We start from the raw sequence: 11,167 nt of genomic DNA on the forward strand, positions 1-11,167 counted from the left end.
ATATATATATATATATATATATATATATATATAGATAGATAGATAGATAGATAGATATATATAGATATCTATCTATATATATCTATAGATATATATAGATAGATATATATATAAAAAACAAACAACTTTGAAGATGAGACGTGGAAACTTAAAAACATTTTTCTACTTCTGTGTACTAAACCTGACATCATCACACCATAATTGGGAGTGAATTATAATAAAAACTTTAACATTCAAATTTGTCTGCAGGGCCATCCAGTGGGTTGGATTAGACCCTTTGACTGGTTGGACCCCTGAACTACAATATCTGTACCAGTGTCAAACTACCCGGATTCAGGCTGCCACAATTTGGACATACTGATTAAAAAGACAAATCTATTTAGACATGTTAGACTCAACAACCCGCAACAAAACTATGCAGACATCACATTTTTATGAATACTTTCTCATCAAAACACAAAGAATAAACAGGCTTTGCAGTAGCTGGAGTCACTGAAGATGGCTTAGGGCTCTGTATGTCTGTAGTCTCTATTGGGAAGAAAATGAATAAAGTATTAGTTTGAGTTGACAAGTAGTACACAAAGAGTGCATTTTATCATGCTGCAGCAGTTATTATGTGGAGGGCGAGGTTACAGGGAAGTTTCAGGTAAACCTGCTATTGTTTAAACTAAGGGCTTGTCTTTCAGTGACCAGTCAACTGTAGTTAATGATTATGCGTGATAAAAGTTTTACTGCCACAGTTAGAGGCATTTTTTTACTTCTGCTTTTAAAGTCCATCAAAAACAAAGCTATACCCGGCTAGACAGAAACCTGTCTTTCGTTGTACCATTACCCTTACATATAGTATCTGCGAGGGTCATTTATGTGACTTAAACTCTGTAATCCAGTGATCATTGCACAGATTTGAAAAAAAGAACTTCTAGTTCAAAATGTAATATGTTTTATAATGTTTTGTATTCATCAAATATCACTAACTGTGGGGGGTTTTTTTTATTGGGATAAAGATGTAAATTGAATGCTATGACGTCAGCTGAACACCTACAGAAGATTTGGGACAAGCTTAGTGCTTTAAAAAAGCTGATTTTCTCACATTTCTTGATAAAATACATTTTTAGAGCCTTTATCAAGTTTGAATTTGCACTCTATATTCTATTGCTATGATTTTAAACACAAATATGCAACTGTCATGGAAATGTAAATGAGAAACTAACAAAAGATGTATCCCGGCCTGTCCCCAACACACACACGCACTGTGTGAGGAGTAGCCTAGTGTTGCTAATCTGTTGGAAAAACGTGATCAAAGGGTTAAAGGTATTAAAACCCATGTTCTGTATATTGTTTCTTATACGATATGAATTTTTGCCATCTTTGTCGTTGTACAATATCATTTCAGTTAGTTTCCGTTGTTCAAAGTCTTGGTTTTACGTATATTTCATTTGATTAGTTTACTTTTTTTCACTGACTAGAATAACTGGGCCTGTGTGCGCTGCACTGTGAGCCAGGCCTCACCTGTACGCCTGTCATTATGCAGGTGATGTCTCTGTAGCGGTGTGGGGCATCTCTACGCCACAGTCTGCTATTGAGGAGGTAGCAGTCTGTATGGTATTGCCCATCGTTGCCATGGCTACGGTCACCCGCTCCGGCGGTGACACAGGTGGCCCCGAGGCTGACCTGGGCATGCGGGCCGTACGGGTAGCGGACGGTTCTCCGTTCCTGCGGAACGAGTTTCGGATACCGGTGGACACGCGGCTGGAGAGGCGCCTCACGGCGCCGCTGATACCCCCAAGTCCACCCTTGTTCTTTTTTAGTAACCCCACATCATCCTCCAGCTCTGCCGGGGGCACTTCGATGTTCCCAGAATACCAGAACACCCACCAGATGAGGCTGAGGAAGATGACGATGGCGCCCGCGTAGATGAGCAGGTCGTAGAAAAACACGTTGACAAACACGCCGAGGAGGAGCACGGCCAGTCCCACAATGTCAAACACCACCGCGAGCCAGAAGCAGCACACACAGCGACCCAGACCCCGATAGGCCGGCTCCATGTCCCCTAAAGAGAAGTCGGTCCCAACGACGCCAGTTTATTTCCCGTTGTCTTTGTGCCGCGGCACTGAGCGCAGCTCCAATGTGAGCCAGGTGTGGCGTCCTGTCCGCTCAGGTGCGCTGCCCCTGAGAGGAGGGGCTGTAGACGCTACCTGACGGCTGAGTTCATGTGCGTTTATGCTGAGCGTTTTTAAGGGTGTAGCTTACTGGACCTAGGCTTTGAACGTTACAGTGCAGCTGGGTTATTCTCAGCTTTCTTTTTTATTATTGTTCATTACACATTTAGACATGGCTCTGTTGTTTGGAAAAGTATGACTCATTAAACGTGAATATGTGAGCGACTTTGCTTTACAAACTGAGAGGCCAGCATTAATAAACTACAAAAAAGACTACAGATGATCTGACCAATACAGCCTTCATCATCTGATTTTTAGAACTGGCCACCACAAAAAAGCACAATTGCAATATTTCACAATCGACTAAGAAGATCATTTATATTCATGGGTGAATCATCCCTCTATCTCTACACAGGAACACTCCCTTAACCAGTAGCGTACTGCTACTTTTAGCTGCTCTCTTGCCATAAAGGGGTAGCCACAGCAATTAGCTCCATATGTTTGAGTTTTATGCAAGATACCTTTCCTGACACAACCCCAAAGGGTATTTGTGTCTCCGTCTAGAACTGAACCAACAACCTTTTGCTTGACAAGTAGATGTACTAACCACACCACTTAAGATTTCAGTGCAATGGATAACAGTTTTCTCCCGCCTAGTCTTTGCACTTGTTTGCACGTTAAACATGTCACCAATGTTATAAGTAAATATATTTCTAAAGGTGCTGCCAACATGAAATTCTCACCAGCTGTCGGTAATATCCCATCCAATCCACATTTGCAAAGAAATCAAATACATATAATATAATAATGAGAAAAGACAGGGAAAATAAGAACATACAGCAAGTTCTGTGGTTCATAACAACATGGAGGACCACAGTTTTAAAAAATATTGTATGAACAGACTGTCAATACAAATTTTGATATGATTACCTAATAAAAATTGAGAAGACACGAGACTGCATCACCCTTTTTTGCTTGCAAATACAGTCAGAAGTCTCACACTGTTACATGTTGCCAATCAGTGCTGTTGTGTCTCCTAACAAGATGAGAAGATGAAGATGAGCCTAAATTCAGCTTCTCCCCATCTGTCCATCAAAAACAGGAAACATCTCAGAAGGTGATACAATGGGGTATGAAGAGATGAACCCCTGTGCCACCAGAAATGATATTGTTAAAAGGTGTTGTGTCACCATGCGCCTTCTAAAAACTTCACTTCTCCTTGGTATTAATTGTGTTGTGCTGAAAGGTGGGACTCGTTTGGAAGTGATCCAATCATGGACTGGTTCTTATATAGCGCTTTTCTAGGGAGGGCCAGGGATCGAATCACCGACCTTGCGATCAGCAACTGACCTGCTCTACCTCCTGAGCTACAGCCGACCCCGTTCAGAAGAAACCTTGTGCAGTAAGGTTAGATGTGTAGATTTGATCTGCTACTGACAAATAGGGTGTGAGAGAGAGAAGAGCAGGCATGTGGACACATTTGATGTAAAGGAAAATAAGATGCTTTGTGAACTGGAGCAACTCTCACTGGTAAAAACACTTTATGCAACCTAACCAACTTTAGATATTTAGCCAACTGAAACTAAACTAAAAGAACGTAGATGCCTGAAAATGACCAAAACTACATCAAAACTTTGTCAACATTAATATTCATAATTATGCTGAGCTCAGGGTGGCCTGCTGAACACTTCATGCTTAAAGACTGAAGTCACTGAGTGCTGTCAGGGTTTCTCAGCTGTTCAGTGTTCTGCCTAAGAATCATTTTTAAATCACTTTGTTTTTATTTTTCACTGAAAATAAGCTGCATTTAGCTGGATCAGTTTTAGGATGCTAGTACTTTTAATGCTGGCTCATGATTTTCTTTCATCTGCCAGTTGCAAAATTAGCTGTGGGGGAAAAAAACAAAAAAAAACAGAAAATGGTCTCCATCCTACTTTTGTTCCATGCTTTGACACACACTGCTCCCTCTAGGCCACATCCACTCCACAGAATTCAGCCTGTACCCATTATTCCACACCTCCCATCATGTTTGCTGTGCATCCTTAAAATTAAATAAAATATAACTGAGGTTGCCCTTTCACAGCTTGTTTTCACCTCAAAGCTAATGTACAGTGCTGCTGGTCTGAGTGCTGGATAGATGCCCTTCTTGCTTATTCTTTGAGTTTTGAAAAATAAACTACAATTGACAAAAAAAACTCCATATTATTTAAATGTTACATTAAATTTCTCAACTTAAGCTCAAGTCCATAAAACTAAATTACTGGAGTCACAGAGGAAGTGATCTATCCAATCCGGCATCTTTTTCGATAGATGAGACAGCCCTTGCTGACCATCGCAGAAAATCCAAGTTTAAGGCTCTCGTGCTTTACTTCTTCAGATACTCTTTTATCTACAGTATATATCCAAAATATACATCTAAAAAAGGGCAAGAAGAAAACAAAGAACCCTGAAGTGACTGATATGAGTGGATTTTTTTTGGAAAGAGCTGCCAGCGACTCTTACATGAGCTGTAAAGTGTACAAATCTCATGAAACAAGAGTCTGTGCAGTTTTCTCTTGTTCTGTTATTCAAAGGAAGAAAATCAAGAAAATCAAGTGCATATAATCAATTAAATAATTAAAAAAAGATGATACAAGTCAGTTCGAAATTGTTTCAAACAGGGGGATTCAGCATCAAGGCTGCTTTGGCTGCCATCTGCCAAGAAACAAGTGGTGTTGATAGGATGACACTCGTCCAGCAGCCCAAAAACATATCGTACGTGTAAGCACATGGAAGCTGGCGGTCAAGGTAAGCAGCACTACATCAAAGTCACATCACACCATGTTTTATCGTCTTTTAAGATTCTTACAGGACCATCATTCACAGAATAAAAACTGTGTATTCCAAAGCTCTACAAAGTGACATAAAAATATTAATCACAAAAATATGGTTAAACTTTTTGATACAGTGCACAGGGCAGACGTAGAGAATTTGTCCTGCTGGTGCTCAGAAAACAACCTGAAACTGAATGTAACTCATAATGGACTTCAGGAGACACAGACAGGTCATTCCCGACATCGTAAATGGAAAATGAGTGGAATCTGTCTCCATCTTCAGGTTGCTGGGCACCCACATCTCTGCCATTCTCACCACAACACCATCACCTCAGTAAAGGCGGCCTGGCAGCAGCTGCACTTCCTCCGTGTGCTGAGGACCAGAAGCTGCTGCTGACCTTCTAACGCTCCTTGCCTGGGTGCTGGTACGCAGGGGCCACAACTGAGAACAAGTAAGCTGCCTAAAAGATCATTGGCTGCCCTCTGCCACCCCTGGAGGCCATTGCCAGCTCCTCCTGTCTCAGGAAAGCCAGGGCGCCACAGGTGACCCTCTGCACCCCACTCACTACCCGTTTGACCCGCTGCCCTTCAGATGGTGCCTCAGGTCAGAGTCACTGGCAGCTGAGATATTATAGGTAACAGGGCCCAAAGCCTGAATCTATGGAACAGCTCTACAGAGCCAGAAGTGTAACGTCCAGCATTTTTAAAAATGTATTTAAGAAGTGAAGAGTCCAATCTGATGCTTTGAAACATGCAACTTTTATGTTGCGATACATATTTATATATACAACTGATTGCTATGTAAATACACACACATGCTCTAACTGACTGCACTTTGTAGGTCACACCTAACACAAATCCCTAAATAATAATATGGCAGAAATCTAATGCATTTAGACACGGTTCAGCTGACAGGACTGAAAGGATCACTTGTTACCTTGAAGCAGCAGGAGACCACACTGGGTGGCACTCCTGTCAGATCCACAGTCTCACCAAGACTGGATGATAGAAGCAAACTGTAATTGGTGATTCTGTTCTCAGACATGTGAAGCTAGAGACACCGGCAACCATAGTCAATTGTCTTCCAGGGGCCAGAGCAGGTGACATTGAAGGAAATTTAAAACTGCTGGCTAAGGGTAAACGTAAATACAGTAAGATCATAATTCACGTCGGCAGTAATGACACCCAGTTACGCCAATCGGAGGTCACTAAAATCAATATTGAATCGTTGTGTAACTTTGCCAAAACAATGTCGGACTCTGTAGTTTTCTCTGGTTCCCTCCCCAATCAGACCAGGAGTGACATGTTTAGCCGCATGTTCTCCTTAAATTGCTGGCTGTCTGAGTGGTGTCCCAGAAACGATGTGGGCTTCATAGATAATTGGCAAACCTTCTGGAGGAAACCTGGTCTTGTTAGGAGAGACGGCATCCATCCCACTTTGGATGGAGCAGCTCTCATTTCTAGAAATATGGACCAATTTATTAAACCCCCCAAAATATGACTATCCAGAGTTGGGACCAGGAAGAAGAGTTGCAGTCTTACACGCCTCTCTGCAGCTTCTCTCCTCCTGCTACCCCCCAAAACCCATCTCCATTGAGACTGTGTCAGCTCCCAAACAGACAAAAACAAACTAAAACCAGCAACAAACAACTTAAACAAAAATCCCAAAGAAAGAACAATACAGTATCCACATCTGAACCAAAGAGTAAAACAGTGAAATGTGGATTATTAAATATTAGGTCTCTCTCCTCCAAGTCTCTGTTAGTACATGACTTAATAATTGATCAACAAATCGATTTACTCTGCCTTACAGAAACCTGGTTGCAGCAGGATGAGTATGTTAGTTTAAATGAATCAACACCCCGAGTCTTTCTAACTACCAGAAACCTCAAGCACAGGCCGAGGGGGTGTGGCAGCAATTTTTCACACCAGTCTATTAATTAACGAAAGACCAAGACAGACTTTTAATTCATTTGAAAGCCTGATGCTTAGCCTCGTCCACCCCAGCTGTAAAACTCAGAAACCAGTCTTACTTGTTATCATCTATCGTCCACCTGGGCCTTACACAGAGTTTCTCTCTGATTTCTCAGACTTTTATCTGATTTAGTGCTCAGCTCAGATAAAATAATTATTGTGGGTGATTTTAACATCCATGTAGATGCTAAAATGACAGCCTCAATATGGCATTTAATCTGTTATTAGACTCAATTGGCTTCTCTCAAACTGTAAAAGAACCCACCCACCACTTTAATCACACTCTAGATCTTGTTTTAACATATGGCATAGAAACTGAACATTTAACAGTGTTTCCTGAAAACCCTCTGCTGTCTGATCATTTCCTGATAACATTTACATTTACAATAATTGATTACACAGCAGCGGAGAGTAGACTTTATCACAGTAGATGTCTTTCTGAAAGTGCTGTAACTAAGTTTAAGAATATAATCCACCCACTGTTATCATCTTCAATGCCCTGTACCAACATAGAGCAGAGCAGCTATCTGAACGCTACTCCAACAGAGGTCGATTATCTTGTTAATAATTTTACCTCCTCACTACGCATGCGACTCTGGATACTGTAGCTCCTGTGAAAACTAAGGCCTCAAATCAAGTACCTGACTCCGTGGTATAATTCTCAAACACGTAGCCTAAAGCAGATAACTCGTAAGCTGGAGAGGAAATGGCGTGTCACAAATTTAGAGGATCATCATTTAGCCTGGAGAAATAGTTTGCTGCTTTATAAGAAAGCCCTCCATAAAGCCAGAACATCTTACTATTCGTCACTGATTGAAGAAAATAAGAACAACCCCAGGTTTCTCTTCAGCACTGTAGCCAGGCTGACAAACAGTCAGAGCTCTACTGAGCCAACAATCCCTTTAACGTTAACTAGTAATGACTTCATGAACTTCTTCACAAATAAAATTTTTATCATTAGAGAAAAATTACCAATAATCATCCCACAGATGTAATATTATCTACAGCTACTTTTAGTGCCATCGATGTTAAGTTAGACTCTTTTTCTCCAATTGATCTTTCTGAGTTAACTTCAATAATTACTTCCTCCAAACCATCAACGTGTCTTTTAGACCCCATTCCTACAAAACTGCTCAAAGAAGTCCTGCCATTAATTAATGCTTCGATCTTAAATATGATCAACCTATCTCTAATAATCGGCTATGTACCACAGGCCTTCAAGGTGGCTGTAGTTAAACCTTTACTTAAAAAGCATCTCTAGACCCAGCTGTCTTAGCTAATTATAGGCCAATCTCCAACCTTCCTTTCATATCAAACATCCTTGAAAGAGTAGTTGTCAAACAGCTAACAGATCATCTGCAGAGGAATGGCTTATTTGAAGAGTTTCAGTCAGGTTTCAGAGCTCATCACAGCACAGAAACAGCTTTAGTGAAGGTTACAAATGATCTTCTTATGGCCTCTGACAGTGGACTCATCTCTGTGCTTGTCCTGCTAGACCTCAGTGCTGCGTTTGATACTGTTGACCATAATATCCTATTAGAGCGATTAGAACATGCTGTAGGTATTACAGGTACTGCGCTGCAGTGGTTTGTATCATATCTATCTAATAGACTCCAATTTGTACATGTAAATGGAGAGTCCTCTTCACACACTAAGGTCAATTATGGTGTTCCACAGGGTTCATTGCTAGGACCAATTCTGTTTACATTACACATGCTTCCCCTAGGCAGCATCATTAGAAGACATAGCATACATTTTCACTGCTATGCAGATGACACGCAGCTCTATCTATCCATGAAGCCAGGTAACACACACCAATGAGTTATGTCTTAAAGACATAAAGACCTGGATGGCCGCTAACTTTCTGCTTCTTAATTCAGATCAAACTGAGGTTATTGTACTCGGCCCTGAAAATCTTAGAAATATGGTATCTAAGCAGATTCTTACTCTGGATGGCATTACCTTGGCCTCCAGTAACACTGTGAGGAACCTTGGAGTCATTTTTGACCAGGACATGTCCTTCAACGCACATATTAAACAAATATGTAAGACTGCTTTCTTCCATTTGCGCAACATCTCTAAAATTAGAAATATCCTGTCTCAGAGTGATGCTGAAAAACTAGTTCATGCATTTATTACTTCCAGGCTGGACTACTGTAATTCATTATTATCAGGATGTCCTAAAACTCCCTGAAAAGCCTTCAGTTAATCCAAAATGCTGCAGCAAGGGTACTGACAGGGACTAGAAAGAGAGAGCAGATTTCTCCTGTTTTGGCTTCCTTCATTGGCTTCCTGTTAAATCCAGAATTGAATTCAAAATCCTGCTCCTCACATACAAGGTCTTAAATAATCAGGCCCCATCTTATCTTAATGACCTTGTAGTACCATATCACCCCATTAGAGCACCGCTCTCACACTGCAGGCCTACTTGTTGTTCCTAGAGTTTTTAAAAGTAGAATGGGAGGCAGAGCCTTCAGTTTTCAGGCCCCTCTTCTGTGGAACCAGCTTCCAGTTTGGATTCAGGAGACAGACACTATCTCTACTTTCAAGATTAGGCTTCAAACTTTCCTTTTGCTAAAGCATATAGTTAGGGCTGGACCAGGTGACCCTGAATCCTCCCTTAGTTATGCTGCAATAGACGTAGGCTGCCGGGGATTCCCATGATGCATTGAGTTTTTCCTTTCCAGTCACCTTTCTCACTCACTATGTGTTAATAGACCTCTCTGCATCGAATCATATCTGTTATTAATCTCTGTCTCTCTTCCACAGCATGTCTTTATCCTGTCTTCCTTCTCTCACCCCAACCGGTCGCAGCAGATGGCCGCCCCTCCCTGAGCCTGGCTCTGCTGGAGGTTTCTTCCTGTTAAAGGAGTTTTCCTTCCCACTGTCGCCAAAGTGCTTGCTCATAGGGGGTCATATGATTGTTGGGTTTTTCTCTGTACCTATGAAGCGCCTTGAGGGGACTTTTGTTGTGATTTGGCGCTTTATAAATAAAATTGAATTGAATTGAATAGTCAGGTCTGATGGATCCATCATGGCTTATATCAGTCAGGCTAACGGTGGTGTCATGTTGTGGGGCGTTTTCCTGACACACTTGGATTTTTGATAAAGCTTATAGTCAGGGTTGGATCAATTCAATTCAATTTCAATTCAATTTTATTTATATAGCGCCAAATCACAACAAAAGTCGCCTCAAGGCGCTTTATATTGTACAGTAGATAGCACAATAATAAATACAGAGAAAAGCCCAACAATCATATGACCCCCTATGAGCAAGCACTTTGGCGACAGTGGGAAGGAAAAACTCCCTTTTAACAGGAAGAAACCTCCGGCAGAACCAGGCTCAGGGAGGGGCGGCCATCTGCTGCGACCGGTTGGGGTGATGATCAGGTGACCATCCCTGCTGCAATAGGCTTAGGCTGCTGGGGCCTTCCTATGATGTACTGAGCATTTCTTCTTCACTCTCTGTAAACACCGCTGCTGCATTGAATCTTAATTTTGCAATCTTTAAAGTATCCTGTGACCTACTGTCATTATCACTGTGCTTCATAAGGGCAGCACCAACATTCATCCACCCGTTTAATCTGCTGCCACAGCTCACTAAGGTCACACACCTCCAGCCCCCCGCCCGAGCCATGGTCTGATAAACCTCACTCAGCCCAGATCCACTGCACTACTTTCCAACCTCTACTTCTTGTGTGCCTTGCTCCTTTGTGTTACTTATTCCATTTGCCTTACTTTTTATATTTTATACCTGCACAGTTGGAAGAGCACAATCTGGTTGTACACGTACAATGACAGTAAAGGCGTATTCTATTCTGTTCCATCACAAGTTTCTATATTAACCCAGAAATTCTGTACTCTCACAAAAGGTGAGTGTACTTCTACACAAAGTGAGCCATGGCTACTTCAGCCAGAAGACTTTATGAGACAGGCAAAGCAGCAGAGGCCTGTTCATCTTTTAAATCCGTCTGTTATCCATGATACGAACTCAAATTTAACAGACGAGCCTTTACATTGACATTCCCAGAGCTTTGTGTTCACATTGTGTACATACTGGAAGTACTGACTACGTTTCGGTCCGGTCCAGAGTCGTCGATCTCTGTTGCACGCTGCAGTAATTTTAAAAAAAAGTCTACTTTCAAAGCAGTTTCAGTCAAGCAATAGCAAAGATGCTGAACACACAATCCACCATGGCATGAACTGAACACCTGACAAACA

At 41.6% G+C, this 11,167-nt stretch overlaps 1 protein-coding gene across 1 annotated transcript; it reads right to left on the reverse strand.

Annotated features, from left to right (window-relative positions):
* Positions 1-94: 94 nt before the first annotated feature.
* On the reverse strand, positions 95-2,206 carry si:dkeyp-72e1.6 (transmembrane protein 238-like). The gene is made up of 2 exons (XM_039610834.1): positions 1,510-2,206; positions 95-528 (listed from the first exon to the last, which is right to left on the reverse strand). The coding sequence occupies exon 1, from the start codon at positions 2,043-2,045 to the stop codon at positions 1,524-1,526; it is 522 nt and encodes a 173-aa protein (XP_039466768.1). The 5' UTR covers positions 2,046-2,206; the 3' UTR covers positions 95-528; positions 1,510-1,523.
* Positions 2,207-11,167: the final 8,961 nt, after the last annotated feature.

This window comes from Oreochromis aureus, linkage group 4 (assembly GCF_013358895.1).
Source record: "Oreochromis aureus strain Israel breed Guangdong linkage group 4, ZZ_aureus, whole genome shotgun sequence".
Lineage (NCBI taxonomy): Eukaryota > Metazoa > Chordata > Actinopteri > Cichliformes > Cichlidae > Oreochromis > Oreochromis aureus.

What these genes read in the sequence shown, in the direction of transcription:
- si:dkeyp-72e1.6 (XM_039610834.1), bottom strand. Translation starts at nt 2,045, where the DNA reads ATGGAGCCGGCCTATCGGGGTCTGGGTCGCTGTGTGTGCTGCTTCTGG.